The 21,290-nt window shown below is 32.5% G+C and overlaps 3 protein-coding genes across 4 annotated transcripts in view; 2 read left to right on the forward strand and 1 right to left on the reverse strand.

Annotated features, from left to right (window-relative positions):
• Positions 1-9,444, reverse strand: part of LOC132731858 (3-hydroxyisobutyryl-CoA hydrolase, mitochondrial-like) — a 24,982-nt gene extending 15,538 nt beyond the window's left edge. Inside the window, exon 1 of one of the 2 annotated variants that reach the window (XM_060718155.1) lies at positions 9,294-9,444. The gene's annotated coding sequence lies outside the window, so the exon portion shown is untranslated. Of the gene's footprint in view, positions 1-9,263 lie in introns of both variants that reach the window. The other variant, XM_060718156.1, reaches the window with a different exon arrangement.
• Positions 4,591-7,736, forward strand: LOC132731857 (uncharacterized). Its single transcript, XM_060718154.1, has 2 exons — positions 4,591-4,617; positions 5,257-7,736. The coding sequence occupies exon 2, from the start codon at positions 5,262-5,264 to the stop codon at positions 7,707-7,709; it is 2,448 nt and encodes an 815-aa protein (XP_060574137.1). The 5' UTR covers positions 4,591-4,617; positions 5,257-5,261; the 3' UTR covers positions 7,710-7,736.
• On the forward strand, positions 9,368-20,854 carry LOC132731859 (phosphopantothenate--cysteine ligase-like). Its single transcript, XM_060718157.1, has 6 exons — positions 9,368-9,532; positions 13,860-13,948; positions 14,544-14,683; positions 15,263-15,477; positions 15,686-15,805; positions 16,450-20,854. Exons 1-6 carry the CDS (start codon positions 9,407-9,409, stop codon positions 16,684-16,686), a joined length of 927 nt encoding a protein of 308 aa, XP_060574140.1. The 5' UTR covers positions 9,368-9,406; the 3' UTR covers positions 16,687-20,854.
• The last annotated feature ends 436 nt before the right edge of the window (positions 20,855-21,290 follow it).

The raw sequence follows: 21,290 nt of genomic DNA on the forward strand, positions 1-21,290 counted from the left end.
GGTATATATCATCCTAGTTTTTATCGTTAAGATGATATTAGTAAATTCAGACTTTCGTAATGCATCAGTTTTTCCAAAATATAGTTATTAATTAAACAAGTATACCTTTATGCAATTACAAATAAAATAGTACTTTATTGTCTTAATCTAATGAAATATGAATTAAAAACATATGTAAAGTGTTTTCAAAACAAATTTTGAAACAATTTTACCATAGTATGCATAATAGTGGTGAATAAAAATTTGTGATGAAAAAACTGTAACGTCCGTCCCCCTCTCATTAAATATCCAATTTTAAAACAATACTCATAAAAAACAATGTTTCTGGTGCCTATTGATAGTCTTACTATGAAAATGTTACAAAAATTGCCAATTTCTATGTTAATGGGAAAAAAAATACAATAATGTAAAAGTTGTCTGTTACATCCGTCCCCGTAACATCTGTCCCCCTATATATGGTACTTATTAAATCTCAAATAAACTGTAACTGAAAAGGGAATTTTACACTAAAACATCAAAGTTACAATGAAAAATGAAGAAATAACATAAATAAAGGACTGAAATGATGTATTTATATAAAAATTATTATTTGTGAACACCAAATTCCTTAATTTTGAAAAAAAATCATTATTTTTTGCTAAAAAACAAAAATTATTTACTTTGAAATAAAGTTTATATGTTATTTTTAAACATCAAATGGGCCTATAAGTTTATAAAACTAATAGTTTAGTTAAGCTTATATGAATTTATGACAAATATAATCTTTTGTTATACTGTGTTTTCAAACTAAGGGTACAGGAGGGGACGGATGTTACAGAAATTAACTATTAGAACTAATGATTCTTTTTACAGTAATACTCAAACTTATCTTGTTCTTATGATGCATGACAGAGAAGTGGTAAGTTTTGCAACTGTATAGGAATGTTTCACACAACAATAAAATAGTATTAAAAAAATAACTAGAAGAAACAAACACAAAATCCAAAATAGGATATACAGAAAAGGTGTAAACAGTAGAGATGTTGAAAGTATCTTTTTGATTAAAATTAGTCATTTGTTAAAACCTTTCTTCTTCTATTTGAATTTAATGAGGGTCCATCCGCCCGTGAGGGCACAAAATGCAGCTTGCGCTGTCGAGTACGGACCCCGGACATGTCACCAGTCATGTCCTTAAAGAGTTAATTTTGAAGCACAAAATGGTGATAATTTACCTCCATGCAATTTCCATGGAGTATTAGCCAAAGATATGAATTTTGAGCCAAAAGTAGGTCTCTGTACGGCGGTCAATGAGAACCTAAATGTACAGTAACCTGTGACAATAGGAAAAGTGTTTAGCCCTGAAAAGGGCTGTTGGTGTCAGCTATAGGCCTGCCTTACAAGCCGTCTATCTGTACTAGGGGCTCACGCACCCTAGCACACCATCCTCGTCGTCGCAGCCTACTTTGTAGGGCCCTCCCCTCGGCATTAGTCAGGACATCGGCAGCTGGTCAGCAGAAGTGACAAAGTAGTAGTTCCGTAGTTACCACCCACGGTTGAAGGCAAAATTAAAGTTGTCTACCAGCCAAGTTGTAAATCTTCTGCCGAAGCCCTGTGCCTTCTCAGCGACGTGCACGCTCCGAGGGGAAGTGATAAGTCATTTGTTAAAACGTAAATTCTTTAGCCTTAAATAGTTAACAAATCATCTATCCCAGCCCCTCATAAAACAGTGGGATATGGATCCTTAATCTATACACACAGAAGGGGCTGGCACTTTATTGGAAGTTAACGAGCTGTATATTGGGAGCTGTGTATTGTATATTGGGAAGTGTGATATATTACAAAACAGTAGGGGTGCCAATATAGGGTGATGTACATATGCTTAAAAACAGTGGGAGGGACTACCATATCTGTTAGAGAAGGCCTGTTATTAAAGTAAACTGTAGATCAATTAAGTCAAAGGATTTATTGAACTTCAAAATTTTACAGGCTAAAGATGTAGTCAATTAAAAAAAACAAATAAAGAAATACAATTCAATACCCTGATTAAATTTCTTTTTCTTCAAAATTCCAGCATATTTTCTTACAATTTGACCCATTTAGTTATCACTAATAAAGTGGAAGAAAATCTTAAGTAAAGGATATGGTTCGGATTCCTTTAATGAAAAAGTTGGGATAACTGTGAAAAATTGTCTGTATGAACCCTTCGCAAATTATTTTGAACCTATATACATTTTATTGAATGATAAATTAGTTCATAGTTAAGCAGTTCATGTACAATGAAATATTTACACAGAGAATTTAAAAGTTAGAAATAATGAGTTTATGATACTGAATCATAATGAAATCTTTGGATAATGCTGCTGACATTCCACAGTAATTTACTTAAAATTTCATCAAATTGATAGTACTTAATTACAACAATTTAATATCTTTTTAATGAAATTTTTAAATTGTTTATAATTTATGTATTTAGTAATGACAAATTCAAGCTTGCATATGTTTCAATCTGAAAACTTCTTATCTACTTCACACTGTATCATATCTTTTACAAAGATAAATCTTATTATAAAACAAAAGTATTTTGTAAAATTTACTAAATGATTTCATGTATAGAAAGGTACCGTTGGTATGACATTCTTTCTTTAACATAGTGTTAATGCATTATCTCAGGCAACAAGGATAATTTTATTTCATTAGCAATATTCTTATTTTATTCCAAACATTTCAATGTTCATTCAAATGTAAGATAACTGGAAGAAAACTAAGTCATTGCAGCTTTTCATTGTGAAACGCAAAAAGTAAGAAACTCCATAATTGTTGGGTATATTTCTACATTTTGCTCATAATTTGTTCAATTATTTTACATTTATTGTACTATATAAAGCATAATACTCTAAGAAATTTTATTACTTGAAAATAAAACCAAAGAAAGTATGAACTATAAGCTTTAAACATCTAGTGTAACATCCGTCCCCCCAAAAATGTAACATCCGTCCCCCTGATGCAATTCATTTCTGGATTATCTGACAAGAAATAAACATAAGAAAGTCCTATAATTTTTTACTGTTTTATAAGAAATGTGTTTGCAAATTTGATTTAAGTATGATTTGATGTACCTATCCTTGTTTTTTTACTTTGTTTCTAACATGTTTGAAAATTTAATTTTGCAGGGAAAAAAACTGACAATTTGATAGCAAATATTTTTATATCTAAGACGAATTTTCTGAAAAAAAATTGTGACACTTAATAGAATACATAATATTTTAATAAAATAAAGAGAAATAATACAATTTTAATTGTAAATTTTAAGATATTCAGACTTTGAGTATATCTTTGTAACATTCCATCCCCTACCCATACGGTTCACATAAGATGTAATATTTTGAAAAAAGTATTCAAAAACTTATCCTTTCTTTCCAAAAATTTTTTTGTTACAGACATTTCTTTTTTCCAAATTGTTTGTTTCTTATAAAAAAGTAAATTTATTTTTCTTTTTTATTGTTTTTTAACTTTTAATTTTTTTTTTTTGTACTTCTTTTTAATTTTTGCTTTTAAACTTTTTTTCATTTTTTTTTTTCTCCTTTTATTTTTTTTTTTTTTTATTTTTTTTTTTATCTGTGCAGCATTTTTTTGCAATTTTTATGTTTTGAATTTTTTTTTTTTGGCCAGTGTTATAAGTTTTTTTTTTTTTCCAATGAAAATTCATTCAAACTTTTTTTTTTTTGGTAAAAAGATTCATTGATTGTAAAAAAATTGTTGGACTATTTCAATCTGTCAACAAGACTTGTGAACTGTATTATTTTCCTTTTGTAAATGTTTTTTTTATTGAGATTTTGAATTTTTGTCACAAGTACATTTTTTTTTTATTTTTTAGAGGATGTAATTAGTTTGTTTTTTCTAGACAAGTTCTCAACTTTTTGTTTGGCAGACGATTTTTTTTTATTTTTGGAAAAGAGATCCCTAAATGTTGCTGCGACTCTGTATTAAGGCCACACAGAAATGTATAGTTTCCATGAAAATAATCTGCTGGCTGGGCTTTGCTCTCATCAGTTGTTAAATTGTTATCTTGTTTAATATGGCAATGTATAGTAGATTGAATTAACCAATAAAGTTTTCATCTTCATCACTACAGAGAAGAATCTGTATTTATGTGCTTTTTCACACAATTGCAAGCATTCATTTTTAAGTAATTTTCAATTCTAACCAAAAGATATATTTAGTATTTTACAAATGTAAAATTAGTATTGTATTATAAAGCTAAAAATTCCACATGACTTTCGAAAAATGCAGGGTCTTGGCCATGTGATCAATACTTGACTGAATGAAAATTACTCAATGTCATTTAAGATATTTCACCAATTCTTCACCAATAGATGTACGGTACTTAAAACCACAGTTTTAATATAGTATATAGTATACTATATTAATAGTATATATGGATGAAATTTTTTAAAAACAAATTTTCTTTGTTGATTTATTGAAAATAAGATATTTTAAAAATATTTTGAATAAAAAAATATTTTATTAGTGAAAAAAAAAAAATTTATAAAAAAGTAAGTGGGCGTGGTCATGTACATGTATACTATCCAAGCCACGCACCGATTGCCTGTGCATTTTCCAAAGTAATTGCTGGCATAGGTATATTAAAATCGTTTTTTAATTTAGTTAAATGTCCCATTAAAATGTGAAGGGGTCGTATCATCAGAAAAAACAAAATGGCCGAAAATGTCAAATTGAAAACTTGATTGCAAGTTACCAGATATGCGTGGAGAGAACGAGAATTCTTTTATGGTCCTGATTTTATATCAGATTTACACAAGACATTCTCAAAATATAAACATTTACACCCATTTTATTCAAAAGAAACTTTGATCAAAATTACATGACGTACATTTAGCCAGTTCCGATGGATTTGTCTGCAACTTTTTTCATGAGGTCCCATACGGGGACAACCTTTATTAAATTATTTTATCAATTTGATTTGATTACATGGGTCATGCTTACATATTTCTCCATGCAATATGAAGTATATACAATGCCAATCACAACTTGTAAGCATGATTTGGCTGATTTAATGGTGGTGTGACATGAAATAATTATGTTCATTATATTACATGATGATGAAAATACATCTAGTCATTGTATTATGTTGTTCTTCCAGTTATATTGTGAAATAATAATAAAAAAAACACTGAACATTGATCTAAGATAATTACATTTTATGTTGCTTGCCTGAATGCAGAAATGTTTAAACTTAAATATGTGTCTTTCTAACAGGAGTAATGGCCAGAATTAAGAAGACCAGTGACTTGGGATCTTGTAGGACACCTTGCAAATCAGCAAGAAAAAATGCTAATATTGCCAGTCCAGTCCAGAGTAAAGCAAACAAAATAACTTTAAAATACAAGAGAGGGTTTAGAAAATCCCCAGGTAAAATAGAAAGAGTAAAGTTTGCCATGAAAGAGGTTTTAAATGGGATGTCAGTTCTGAAAGCTGCCAAGAAAAACAACTTATCTGAAAGTTTTTTGAGGCGTAGGATTGCTGGGGATGTTTCATTAGAGAGTAGAAATGGCCCAAGGCCTGTTTTTAGTGCAAAAGAGGAAGAGGAAATGGCTAAGTGGTTGGCTGAGATGTCCAGAAGAGGGATGGGTTTAGGTGTGGCAGACTTTTTAGAATTTGTTTGTGGTATTTTAAAGAAAGACAAAAGGAAGAATAACTTTAAAAATGATCGCCCAAGTTATACATGGTATTACAGTTTTATGGCACGTAATGCTCATTTAGTAGAGATAAGAAAAGAGTCATCTTTGGAAAGTTCAAGGGCCAAAGTTACCTCTACAGAACTTGATAAGTGGTTCTCTAATTATTACAAGTTTGTATCTCAGCTTCATCTGTTGGACAAACCAAATAGAGTCTACAATGCAGATGAGTCAGGGTTTTCTATGGGGAGTAAGGCTGGATCTGTGATTGGGCCAACAAAGTCAGAATACCCTAGGAACTTGCCACATTTGAGTGGCAACAGTAAGAAGAGGTTGACTGCCATGTTCTGTGGTAATGCTGAGGGTGATATCATCCCACCATTTTTGGTATACCCTAGTCCTCAGCCTACAGCATATGATCCCTTGATTAACAGCAGGAAAGGTACAGTCATAGAGTATACTGACAAAGGATGGATGAATGCCAAGACATTTTTCAAGTTCCTCCAACATTTTGATAAGTATGCATGTCCAGACAGACCAGTAATTTTACTCATTGATAGTGTGAGCAGTCACATTGATTTGGATGTTTTTACCTTCGCCAGAGAGAAAGGGATAGAACTATATAGACTTGTACCAAATGCAACTCACTTCTTACAACCCTTAGATAATGGTGTATTTGGGCCATTGAAAAAATCATGGTACCAAATTGTTAGGAAAAATACAAAAGAAAACCCAGATAAGAGCATTGGGAAGGAAAATTTTGCAGCAAAACTTCAAGAGGCATTTTTAAATTTTTATAAACCACTTACTGTAGTTAATAGTTTTAAGTCAACAGGTATTTTTCCAATTGACCGATCAAAAATCTCTGAAAGTCACCTTAAGCCTGCAATGACTTTTCAGTCACTATCATCTGAGAAAGAGTATGCTCCGTTTGATTGTAATAACAATTCAGTAACTAGTCATGTGGTCAGTCCTATGTCTGCTGTTAGTGTAACACCAGTTACTTCTTTAGCCAACCCTGTGTCAGTTTTACCAGGTACCAGCTGTATTAATGTTACACCCCATTCTATGTCAGCAGAAAATATGTCCCTTTTGACAGTTACTACTACTAGTCATGCCACCCCTGAGTCAGCTTTACCAGGTACTAGTTTTGTTAATGTAACACCCAACTCTTTGTCAGGAGATATATCTGGTACTACTTTGTTAAATGCAACAGAACTGCAGTCTCCATTATCTCTGCTTGCTGATGTTGCTTTTAATTTGTCTAATACTATATCTTTACCTCACAGTGTGAGTACATGTAATGTAAATTCTGACAGTTCTGATTTAAGTACATGTAGTAATGTAAATTCTACCAGTTCTGATGTAAGTAGTAATGTAAATGCTGCCAGTTCTGGTGTAAGTACATGTATTACTAATACTAATACTACTCCTATAACACCACAGTGTGGTTCAGGAGTTCATGATACAGTTTCATCATCTGTTATGGAAGCACTAGTATTCCCATCATGTAGTAATGTAAAAAAAAGAATATCAACTTCTGACACTTTGCCCGATTGCTTAACTTCAGCAGAGAGTATTAGAACATCTGCTTTAAAACAACTAAATGCTACTAGACTATTTGCTAGAAAAGAACTGGCAGCTAAAAAAAGATACATGAAAGAAAAAGTTAAATCTCAGGTAAAAGACAAAAAGGTTGCTGAAGGTAAAAGTAAAGGTAAATCTGCTGCAGCTAAAAGTAAAGGTAAATCTACTGCAGCTAAAAGTAAAGGTAATTCTGCAGCTCTTTCTTATAGTAAGAAATCTTGTGTTAGTAGGGTTAAAGCAAAGAAGGCTTTATCCTTTACTGCAGGTTCTAAATCAGATCAATGTTTGGTTTGTAAAAAACTTACAGAGGATCCAGATGGTTGGGTCCAATGTGATATTTGTGACAGCTGGATACATGTATCATGCATACCTAAAGATCATGATTTTGACCATGCTGCTTTGACATTAGAAACTGTTGAATTTTTCTGCCATATTTGTGTTACATAATGAATGCAGGATTTTTGCATTTATAAAAGTCATGCCATAATTAGCACAACATAACTTCTGATTATCATGTATAACAGACACTTTGCTATAGTTTTAAAATTTATTAACATAAATAATATGTTATTGTAAAACTTTGTAGTTTGTCTCTATATATATATGCATTTACTTGCCATATACTGATAAGATTTAACAAATGAAACACATAGATTCACTAGAACAATAAAATTGAAAAGTTGCTCTTTTGTATTTCAAAATAAAAACATCATTTGTGAGCATTTCTTAATTGTTATTTATCAAATTGATGTTCATTGCCTCCTTCTCAGGCATAAGATTTAGGGCATCTGTTAATAACTCAAAATCTTTTTGTTCATTAGTATGAATTTTATAGTCACATGGTATGACTGCACCCCCTCCAGTTGCATCTGGTGCTGGCCATGGAGGGAAGCTTGGGCAAGGCTCTCCAGTGGCTGTGGCAGTGATTGTCCCATCTGATTCTAATATTTTTCGAAATGCACATGCAAGTCCTCTTGGAACATGGCCTATAGGCAAGCCTGCAACATCAGACAACCTCAGATACCGTTTGCTGTCAGTGACAATTTCTCTCATTTCAAGTGGAAAGTTATCCAAAGGTGGAATCCATACTAAGGCTGCATTTTTATCATGTACATTTGTATATTCCAGATCTACTTTTAGGTCATATTGCATTGGAGGCCTTATCTTAAAATGGTGGTATCCTTTTATGACGCTGTTTTCAATTTTAATATGAAACATGATGCAAAATATATGATCTTAATTACTTTATGTGGAGTGAGGCAGTATAACTGTGACACTAGAAGTTTCCCGTGAAGGGCCTCTTTACGTATTCTCACGGAAGAGTAAAAAAAACGATATCCGCCGTAACCGGTGAAAGTGCTTCGGAACTGGTGAAATTCGACCAATGAAAATAAGCTCGGCAGCGAAATAAGTTAAATAAACTTTTACTTAATATTTAGCGACTTTGAAATTAAGACTAATATCATACTAAATCAGCAATAATATTTTTCTTTATCTGGTCTATTTTGTAGTTTGACCGCATAATATAAAAAGTTCGTCGAAACTGGCGAACAAACTGTACAGTATACAGACTCGGCACAATATGGCCAGTTATGTGTTGACGTGCCATAAAAATCCACACAAAAGTATACAGACAGAACTAGAATCTAGTTCACTACACTAGTCTATTTCAGTCTAGATATAAATTTAAAATAGAAAACATTACCATATTTGCTGCATACATGAGATTCAGTACTCGACATTTCAACTAATCACATAAGAACCACAACAAAGTTTTGAACCAATAAGAAAAAAAGATCAGTCATTAATTTACATACAACAATGCACAATCAATTAAACAACTTGTTTAAGATGTAGGTAATCAACTGCTGACAATGTTCAGCAATTCAATTGTCAATGCAAGACCTACATGTATGCAGGTAATTAGGTCAATATCTCTACTAAAAGCCAGTGTCATGTCATAATCTAGAATATGTGATAAAAATAATCATTTAGGTATACCCGTAACAGATCACCGACAGTCTACTTTACCGTTATATACTAATAAAGCTCGTTATCTTCTGTCCAATTTTTCCAGGGCCAAGGGTAATGAACCGGAAGTAGATCTTCATGGAGAAAAACACATAAATCACAAATATCTACAAATGGCGGAAGCAGCAAAATTTTTCGAAGAGACTTCAGAACCTGCAAATTTCTTTGAAAAGAAGAGTCAGATCGAGAATTTTGTTGCTAAACACAATGAAGAGAGTACACCCGTCGTTCTTGTTACGGTAAACCCTTGTTTTTGCTTTTCGTCAGTGTCGTTTATACAAATAAGTTCCAGTCATTTCGGCCCCAAAACGTTTCGACCCAATATGGGCTATTCCAGAAAATATCCGCACTCCCCCTATGGAAAGCACTTTTTTGTCCAATGGGGTATTTTGAAGAAGGATTTTGTCCGAGGGGTATCCGTGGGGGGACGAGTGTATTTGAAATGGTTTGTCCAGGGGGTGTGTGTCTCTTATATCCTCAAGGTACTTTATACCGGGAGGTACTTTGTACCGGGAATGTCCAGATATTACAAACAATACTTACATAAAAAATTTCTTTTGTATGCAAGTGTTTTTCACATTAATTTCATACAAAATATCCCTGTTTCTCGTATTCTCGGGGTTTCTCGTATTCTCGTGGAATCATTAAAACGGATGGAAGCGACGCTCGCGACTTCCGTCGATATCCGAAAACATGTCTATTTAGCAGAGCAATTCATCTCCATTAAAAAATAAAAGAAATGCGGCAAAAACAGATAAAAAAACCAAAAAAAACGGTGGAAATAATCGTAAAATCGGGAAATTTAATTAATTTTTTCAATTTCCCCCCAAAAATCATCAGTTTTCTAGTTTTTTCCATGTTGCAGAAACCTGTAGCAGGTCTCTGACGCAAGACGCTTCAAATGACGATCTCACACTACTATTTATACAATACAGCTCAAAATATTTGTTCCACGAATAGATGATATAAAAAAGATATGAACTCCAATTAAAAACAAATAATGAAACATTGTTTGTCCTAAACACATTTCATTTTTGACAACTGCAACGGAAAACAGTAGTATTCATTGTTAAATGCTCATATAACTGATGAGTAACTAATAAATAAACGTAAACTTAATGTATATTAGAGAGATTATGTAAATAACAACACTAAATGGAGTTCAAACTATTTTTGGAACAATCAAAATCATTTGGTACCAAAGAGGCGTCAATATGATCCTTAAAGTTTGATATGGCCTGCCAAGCTGTTATTAAAACACAATAAAATTACAGATTTAGGCCATTTAACACTTAATTAGGTGTGGCACTAATGATTTGAACTGGTATGTAGAATAAAATCATCACATAGCGACCAGCCTTAACAACCAATCAAATTCCACGAGAATACGAGAAAGCACCTGCTTCACATTGAGGGTGAAGGTCAGTATATACAAGCAGAAATATCTTTAGTCTTGCTTACAGTTACGATCTTTCTTTCATTGTATTTTGTTAATAAGGTATTTCTCTGTGTATCAGGCTAAAAATACTTTAACAGAATGTTTTATAAATATTATGCAACCAAGTTTAGTCCTTAACCCCCCGAGAATACGAGAAAACAAGATATAGCATTTTTTGAAGAAAATTCAAAGTTTTAATAACCCTATTCACATAAATGTGTTTTATGTATAAAAACCAGTAATATTGCTAACAATTTGGACCCATCATGATATTTTGAATGCGTGTGCAAATGCTTATCAAATTATTACCCTTTTACTGTGTGATAACTGATAAATATTGAATAGAACTTCAGTATCATTAACAGTAATGGACCATTTACATATGTTTTTAACTTTTTATTGATTGCTTAAAAGTCATTCCTGGTATTAAGTACTTAAAAACAAAAATGGCTGCCACTCATATGAGGTTATTAACAGAACTATCTTTTTGATGTATAGTTAAAATTTCTTTTGGATGATTGTTATTTTCATCAAAAAATGGTACCTCCTACAGAAAATAACTATTTTATATTAGATTTTTTTTGTATTATATGATGGTGGGCCTAATAAGGCTTACACTCCCGGTAGATAGTACAACCAGGATAGTAAAAAAATGGTGTCGACGGGGGGGTGTTTCTCAGCAAAAAATGCCTTCCATACAGTGGGTATCTGTCCAGCGAGGTTTTGAGACTGAAAACGTTTCGACCCATAAAATACTGAACATGTTTCACTCAAAACATTTCTGTATTTTACAAAGCTGACCAATTTTTTAATTAGTTAAAGGATGAACAAACATGTTTTTACCAAAATTATTGTAAGAAGTCTCAGTAAGTAAAGAATTTATCATAAGTTTTTGAGTAAATAGTAGAGGTGCAACGATACCTTTCCATGCATCGAAAACCGGTTTTATGATCGCCAATTCGATTCCCGATACCAACAGTAACATTTGAGATTCGATTCCCCACCCAAAAATAAACATGGAAAAAAGTGAGAATTTTAGTCTTTCCCTTCACGCTTTATCACATTACATAGGATTGGCCAGTTAAAACTCGGTCATCCAATCAGTGGGCGCGTAATGTTTTATTTTCGGCAAACAAGTCAAAATTCTACCAACATCAATGTTGATAAAATAAAATTAAAAAATCCTCCTAAAAAATTAAAATCAAAGGTTTGGGAACACTTTGGGTTTCGGGAAGGCCAGGACACGGATAAAGCTACTTGCAAAATATGCTTTACGGACGTGTCATATCCAAAGTCCGTCAGTACGCAGCGTTTTTTTTCTCTACTTTGGGAATGGTGCCGGTACCAGACTCATTGGGAAAAATGCGTTATTTTTACTAAAATTGGGATTTTTTTAATGCATTTTTTCAGCTACAAATGAGATTAGACATCATGAATAAAGATAGCTAACAGCTTCTACTGTCTAGATAGAACTATTGAGTGGTGATTTATATGAATATGTTGGATTTAAATGATTTTAGAAAAATCACTTTGCCTTGTGGGCATTTTGAACAGTCATTTTGGGAATTTTCCATTGGAAATTGGGAATTTTAATGTCTATTTTCTATTGGGAATGGTACCGTTTTAGGGTAGTAGTTATATAAAGAAAACAAACACTGGTACGTCTAATTTAATGCAATATATGAAATGAAAACACGATGTGGACTTGTTTTGGTCAGCTTTATCCGTGTCCTGGCCTTCCTGAAATGAGTTTGATTAGTACTACAGTAAGTAGGCATATTTGACATTGGGATTGATTATTATTTCTTTAGTCAAGTGTGAAAAAAGTGATAATTTCATGAATTTCATTTTTTCTGTATTGTTTACTAGATTTAGAAGTATTGTGTGACAACACTAACATTAGGATTGATTATTCATTTTACATATTATGGGAATTATAAACAGAATATCTGAATATTAGTTCTGACAACCTTGTGAAACTTTGTTCATTATTATTTAATTTACAATTTACATACTTTGTTAAATTCCTAGTCAGTAGAAGGTATCTGTGATAGTCATGTAACTGAGATGGATGATTATTTGCCTGATTAAAATTATTTCTAAATAGACAAGAGCTTTTTATTCTCATAAACACAATTATTAAGTCACTTAAGTTTATAGAATAGTAATATTACAACGGAAAAGCAAAGCACTAGGTTGAAGGCCACTCACTTTTTGAGCAGACAAGCAGAATTATATACCAAAGATAAAGAAGTAATCAGAAAATTGTATCAAATCGAAAAAAATCGAATCAGATTATAGTAGAGCCCACTGAATCGAACATTTGGTGTATCGTTGCAGCCCTAGTAAATAGGGGTGAATTTCCCCCCTCATAGGTGACAACAATGTTGCTTTATGAATATCAATCAAGGACCAGTTGTTTTTTTTTTCCAAAAAAAAAACAAAACAAGGTAGCTGGCTACATAACATTTTGCCTCATTTAAATAGGCTAATGAAAATGCCCGATTGTGCTTAAGAAATAGAATATCATATTTCTAGAAAAATAATAAATATGTTTCTTTCTCACTTGTTTTGTTTACTAAGCATTGATATATGATTGAAATCAAAATAAAATATTTTGGTTATCTTTATTTTGTAGAATTATTTCCCTTTTTTCTCATTTTCTAGAAACATAGTATTTGAAGTTCATAAAAATTATATAGTAATGTGAAATTCTAATTAGAAATGTGTCAAACAACTACATTTTCTTTAAATACTATGAGCAGGTATCAGGGTTTTGTAAACCCCCAATTCCAATTCTGGTTATATAGCATTTATTTTTGTTAGACTGTGCAGGAAGCTGATAGACATACTTTTGAATCTGTTCCAGTGACCAACCAGCACTGAGTAATGAGTGTAAAGTTTTTTGCTGAAGGAAACAGTGACTTACCCCTGATGGGGTTTGAACCCATGTCGCTTGAGATCATTAGGTTGTTAGTCTGATGCATTAACCACTTGGCCATGCCACCAAGTTTGGTATAGAACTGTCTTTGCCCTTTTAAGTACATATAGTGTAATGTTTCGAAGCATAGAAATTAGTACACTTGCTACTACTTGTCTCTGTATTTATTTGTTTGAATATTTTTCAGTCAGGTGGCACAACTGTACCATTAGAAGGGAATACAGTAAGATATATAGACAACTTCAGCATTGGAACAAGAGGGTCTGCCTCAGCAGAGTATCCTTTTAAAGTTTATCATAACACATTCTCATTATCTTATTCTTGTACAGTCTATGCTACCCAGTGATTTTACACCTTATATAAATGAGGCCTATAAAAGGCTTCTTCCCAATTAAAATTTCTTTAAAATCATACAGTTTCCCAAAAATCTGAACTTACACCAGCTTTTTTTGCTTCCGAAATTGAAAGTTTTAGTGATTTTTCATTATTTCACATCACAGATTGCTGACCAACAAAAGGAGATGTGTTGCATAGGTATTTTACATGAAGCTATACTTTTGTGGTTTGTTGTCACTAGAGGCAAGATCATTAAAAATAAAAGTATAATTACTGGTATTTGATAACTAAGATGTGTGTGCACTTGTGCAAGCTTAATGATAGAATTTACAGTTTCACTCAGGCATATCATGGCCCTCTTCTTTAAATACTTTCCTTAACATTAATTATACTTCAGACCCTTTAGATAACATAATAGTATGTTCTTGATAAAAAGTTAACAATTATTAATGATTTTGTATGTATGTGCCATCGCTTTTCGATAAAGACAATAATATCATATGTAACTTTAATTTCCATAACAATAAATATACAGATATTTTCTGGAGCATGGTTATGCTGTTTTATTCCTTCATCGTCAGCGTTCCCTGCAACCTTTTACTCGACACCTTCCACAATCACATCTTCTTGACATTCTGGAGGTCAAAGGTGACAATGAGGGGCCAACACTTTGTGGTATTAAGATTTATTTTAAGACTTGTTTATGTGTTTTCAAACCATTGACATGCTCGAACCGAGAGTGATTAACCTTTGCTACCATTATGGAGCCATGGCAGCCAAGCATATCAGTGCAATCATTCCAGACTGTTGGCTGACAAACTTCAAATTTTCATATTGATAGCCTTCAAGTTAATAATGTACAGTTCCAAAATCATCGTTGCTACCAGCAGAATAGATTCAGTGCTTATCACATAAAACCACATCACAGGAGTGTTATAAGCCCATTTGATAATAAAGATTTTGCATAAGTGTAATAACACTGAGGTGATGTAAAAATGTGTTACATACAAAGATAGCCTTAAAGGCGCTAATGTTAACAATAAAGATCCTGCAACTCTGATTTGATCTATAAAAAGATGTTTTATCTATTTACTCAGTAATATTCATATTTGAATAATATATAAAAAGATGTTCATAATAGGAATACAAATGTGGATTTTTTCATGTAATACAAATGCAGATATTTTAATAATGAGTGATACACCATTATCATTTCTATTGATGACAGCTCTAATATAGATTTATGTTTTCTAGTCAAACAAGAGAGCACATCAAAGTTGCTGAACATAATTCAGAAATACCATGCAGTTCAACAAGAAGGGAGACTACTCATGATAGAGTTTACAACTCTGGTGGATTATCTGCACTTGCTGAGAGCTTCTTCTCTAATACTGTCAACTCTAGGGAAGAAAGCTTCATTGTACTTAGCAGCAGCAGTGTCTGACTTTTACATTCCAAAAAATAAAATGGTGAGTCAAAATATAAATAAAACTAATTGTCACTCTTCGAACACAATTTTAAAAATATATGCAAAAGATCAAGTGATTGAAAAAATCATAAACTTTAATGTTTTTACCATATTGGTACTGGTGCTTATGAAAATGATATTATATTGTACTGTTATATTTTAAAATTACATGAATATTAAATATTTATTGCTTTTTTTTCAAATCTTAGCCACAGCATAAGATACAGTCATCGAATGGTCCCCTGCAACTTTCTTTGGAGCTGGTTCCCAAAATGCTTGAAGCTCTCGTGAAAAACTGGGTCTCATCAGCATTTGTTGTATCATTTAAGGTAACTTTTATAATTCAAGGTATTCACAGTTTTCAAAATCACCGAAAATCAACTTTTTAAAGGAACTCCACTGAAGTTCAAAGCTCTAAAACATAAAATCTGAAAGTCTTGCAAAGGTCGAGTAGAGAACTTAATCCAAAAAAAAAATCTGCAAACAATTTAAAGAAATACACTCGAAATTAAATTGAAAATTAATTTTTTTGTGCGATTCTTAGCCTGATTTGATTAAAAAGAATGAACAATAAAAGTTATAATTTTGTAAAAGCAGGATGAGAGAATGATCGTAAGATTTGCACACCATTGCCTGATCCAGATCTACATCAAATGGTACACAAATCTTAGACAAATATTTCCAGTCAAGTCATGTCGAAGAAATATCAGTGTAGTTCCTTTAATGAATTACCAGTACATGTAAAATTAAAAGTTAATTTACCCCATTCATGATTTATCACTTAAGCATTTCATCTTAAAGTTCTCAAATTCTTACCCTCTTCACATAATTACGCTGTTACACAGACAGGGCAGTAGAGTGCATTATTCTACCATATATGGGCAGCATCATAAGGAATGCTTAAGTGTCCTTTGATATAAAGAGTAACCGTATTATCATTTAATCTAAATGAATGAATAAATCAACATTTCAGTTAGAGACGGACCCAAACTTGCTGACTGTCAAAGCCCAACAATCGCTGGAAAAGTACGAGCATCAACTAGTCATAGGAAACATACTTGATACCAGAAAATACGAGGTTGTGTTTGTGACCAATAGTGACATAGACTGGATAAAGTTGGACGATAAAGATATACAGAACGGTGTTGAGATAGAAAGTAAAATTGTGAAAAATATAGTTGAAAGGCATAGACAGTTTTGTTGCGAATGATTCTTTACAATATATTTGGTTTTTTAGCTCATCTGTCACAAAGTGAGCTTTTGTGATCTCTTTTCGTCCGGCCGTCCGTAAACTTTTACTTAAAATGACATCTCCTCATAAAAAAAAAAAAACAAAAAAAAACACTAAGCTAATTTCATTCAAACTTCACAGGAATGTTCCTTTGGTGGTCACCTTTAAAAGCTGTTCAAAGAATTTAATTCCATGCAGAACTCTTTCGCAAAACTTAAAAATCTTCTTTGAAATAATCCAAATAACTAGAGTTTAGATTCTTTTAAAAAACCCTGAGAGCTAGACCTTAGATATTTGGCATGAAGCACCATCTAGTAAGTGTCTACAAAGTTTGTTAAAAAAAAGCCCTGGGGTCAAAACTGGCCCCGCCCCTTGGGTGTCAATGTTTTTAACTATATTTGTACAGCTGGTCATTGCTTTACAATATACATTGTATGTGTGTAGTAAAACCTAAACATCATGAAACATCTTCTAATGGGTGTCTTCCAAGTTTGTTCAAAAATAAAAGCCCGGGGTTTAAACTGGGCCTGCTCCAGGGGGCCTATATACAGGTGAGCGACCTGAGGGCCATCATGGCTCTCTTGTTATTATTTAAATTGTAACAATTATTTGAAAAAAGAAATACTGATGATATATTATAGATTTTAAAATATATATTATAGATTTTAACATTTTATCTATTAATTGTATTTATACAAATGTAGATAGTAGATAGAAAGCGGGACTTGGTGTGTATATTCATACATATATATTATATGGATAATTGCAAGGGATGGGAATGAAAAAGCTAAAAATAAGTATTGGTATGATATGTTATACTTTATATCCGTACGTTTGGTTGATTGGGCCATGATAATGTTTATACTAAAGAGACAATATACAGTATATTATATTGAAAATAAGTGACCTCATATGAGCCACGTCACGACAAAACCAACATAATGGGTTTGCGTCCAGCATGGATCCAGACCAGCCTGCTCATCCGCGTAGTCTGATCAGGATCCATTCTGTTCTTTATCAGTTTCTCTACTTGTAATATGGTCTGTATGCGAACAACATGGATCCTGATCAGACTACGCAGATGTGCAGGCTGGTCTGGATCAATGCTGGTTGGAAACCCATTTTGTTGTCATGATGCGGCTCATTAATGATAATTAGTTTATATCACACAAGTATTTAAGTAAGAAAAATAGTTTTTAATTTTTCTGGATATATAGAGAACTCAAGGTATTAATGAAATCCTCTGTCCATCCATGGTAAGAACTTAGTACTATGTTTTTCCTTTTGTATTTGAAGGCTCATTATGTCACAGAAATGAATAATTTTTTCTCTCTTTAGAATTAGCAAACATGAGTTTTATCATGATGAAATAATGGTTTTAGAGCATGTAAAATGCTTATAACATGAAAAAAATAGCGTCAAATGTGAAATTATTTGTCATAAATAGTTGCAAATTGAAAACAAAGTACTATTTTGACTTAAGTAGTATTTTGACTTCTAAACAGAATACTAAATTACCATAACTGCCTTTATAACCAAAAGGCGTCAGAAGCAATAGATGGTGAGGCTTATTGGCCAATGATTAAACTTTTTTGAAACTATTACAGCACACAAAAAATAAATAAGCTTTGAGAAATAAAGAATAAAATCATTTCTGGGTGATAATGGGCCTTTAAATGACACTTTTACATGTTTTTGTTTTATGACACATCTGTATGTGTCTCCTATATCAGTTATCCAAGATATATGCATAATATATTTATATTAATTTTTAAACAAGATGTTTCACTGTTTATGTATAAAATTCTCAATATTTTCTCATGTAATTTTTTATCTGACATGTGTTATGTGTATTTTATATAACCTGTTGTTACAGAATTTTGTTGTTTTCATACTTCAACATATCATTACTTTTAAGGATGTAAAGCTATATTTAATGAAATACTTTTATTAGATTCATAAACTTTAAAATTAGGTTGTTTCCATTATGTTTTATATTCCCTTTGAAGCTTGTCAGAGTGAGGTATTGAGCAACACAATGGTTGTTGATCAGGTGAGGGATGAGTTGTCTCAGCTGAGCTGTTACACCATTTCTTGCTCCAACCATTACACTTGATCCATCAGTTCCAAAGGCACACATCTTGGTGAGTGGAAGTTGTAGTTCTTGAAGATGTATTGTCAAGCTGCTGGTAATGGTTTCTGCCTTGCCATTGGGAAATGGTAGGATTGAAAGGAATCTCACCTGACTCAGGCCGACCTTCAGGAATCTTTTATAAATAATGATTTTATCTAACATATCACAATTCTAAATTTGAATTAATGGATCTTAAACAAGTTCTAAAAAATAAAAAAGTAAATGCTAAATAAAATTAATATCTTCCATTTTATCATTTGTAAAAGCACTGAAGTAGGGGTGTACTTGGCTGAGTGGTTTTGTTGATTTCAAACCACTAACCCCTCACCTACTTGGTAGAGTTTTAACTGTTATGCATGTGCCATTCAACCCTAAAGAAATATACAAACATGATTTTTTCTTAAAGATATTTTGAAATATTCCTTCTATATGCCTATTTTTAAAAATGTGACATAATTATGGGATCAGTTTTGCTGTGTCCAAGGTCAGAAGAAGTCTGCTGGATAAGCTCAGTAGGGGACATCAATTTATATTGTAATCCAGAAGAAATTGGTAATTACTGGTTACATATCCAAGAAGGCCGGTTATGTACACTAACTTTCAGAGATATGACCAAAAATTTGTTGAGAAATTAGTGTAGAAAAACAGACAAACAGTCAAAATGAAAGATTAAGTACATGTATTAGTGGATTGTAGTCATTATGAATTGAGGGATGTTAATGTTTATGTAGACAGGGCTTTTTTATAGCTGAATATTTGGTCATATTCCCAATTGAAAATAGTATATTATTTTCTCAATCCACTGGAAAAAATTCCCAATTCAAAGTTACAAAATATAAAAAAAAAAATAAATAACTAAAATCTTTGAAAATAAAGAGGCTGCTTTACTGTAATAGTGCTTAAATGTTTGAAAATGCCATTCTAGACAGTGATTGTTTGGATTCATTTAATTACTTCAAATTTTCAGTCATGCATTTTTCCCCCAATTTTTGACAAAACACCTTCGAAATTCCCAATTCCATAGGTGACAAACATGAGACTGAGACTTTGTGATGGGTGTGTTTTGTGACAATGACATGAGACTGATGGAAATTGAAACAGTAAGATTTATTTTATCTACATGTAACAGATGTATAGCTTTATGCACTTAAAAGTAACACCTGAGATGATGTTTTTTCTGTATCATAACAAAATGTTTGTTATGATAATTATAATATTGCTACAGTCAATTTGAGATTTGTTAAATTATTTCTGATTTGGAAACAAATGTGTATTAGGTTAAGCAAACATGATTAAAAAAACTTTATGCATATATAAGGAGAATGAAAGTTTAATCCTTTACCCTGCTGAATCTTGTCCTACACTGGTCACATGATTGGTTAATCTTCCCCTACGGAATCTTGGTCTGCAATGGTGACATATTTATGATTAATCCTTATTCTACTGAATTTTGGTCTTCACTGGCCGATATTAATGTTTAATCCTTACACCTGCTGAATATTGGGCTGCTTTGGTCGCATATTAATGATAAATTCTTACCCTTGCTGAATTTTGGTTTGCATGGGTCACATATTAATGTTTTATCCTTACCCTGCTGAATCTTGGTCTGCACTGGTCGCATATAAATGTTTTATCCTTAACACTGCTGAATTGTGGTCTGCCCTGAACTCATATTAATGATTAATCCTTACCCTTGCTGAATTTTGGTCTGCACTGGTCGCATATGAATGTTTTATCCTTACCCTTGCTGAATCTTTGTCTGTACTGGTCACATATTAATATTTAATCCTTGCCCCTGCTGAATTTTGGTCTGCACTGTCACATATTAATGTTTAATCCTTACCACTGCTGAATCTTGGTCTGCATTGGTCACATATTAATGTTTAATCCTTGCCCCTGCTGAATCTTGGTTTGCACTGGTCACATGTTTATGGTGAATCTTTACCCCTGCTGAAACTTGGTCTGCATTGGTCACATATTAATGTTTAATCCTTGCCCCTGCTGAATCTTGGTCTGCATTGGTCACATATTAATGTTTAATCCTTGCCCCTGCTGAATCTTGGTCTGCATTGGTCACATATTAATGTTTAATCCTTGCCCCTGCTGAATCTTGGTCTGCACCGGTCACATATTAATGTTTAATCCTTGCCCCTGCTGAATCTTGGTCTGCATTGGTCACATATTAATGTTTAATCCTTGCCCCTGCTGAATCTTGGTCTGCATTGGTCACATATTAATGTTTAATCCTTGCCCCTGCTGAATCTTGGTCTGCATTGGTCACATATTAATGTTTAATCCTTGCCCCTGCTGAATCTTGGTCTGCACCGGTCACATATTAATGTTTAATCCTTGCCCCTGCTGAATCTTGGTCTGCATTGGTCACATATTAATGTTTAATCCTTGCCCCTGCTGAATCTTGTCTGCACTGGTAACATATTAATGTTTAATC

Source organism: Ruditapes philippinarum, unplaced genomic scaffold, assembly GCF_026571515.1.
Source record: "Ruditapes philippinarum isolate M1 unplaced genomic scaffold, ASM2657151v2 ctg4888_1_1_1_1, whole genome shotgun sequence".
NCBI lineage: Eukaryota > Metazoa > Mollusca > Bivalvia > Venerida > Veneridae > Ruditapes > Ruditapes philippinarum.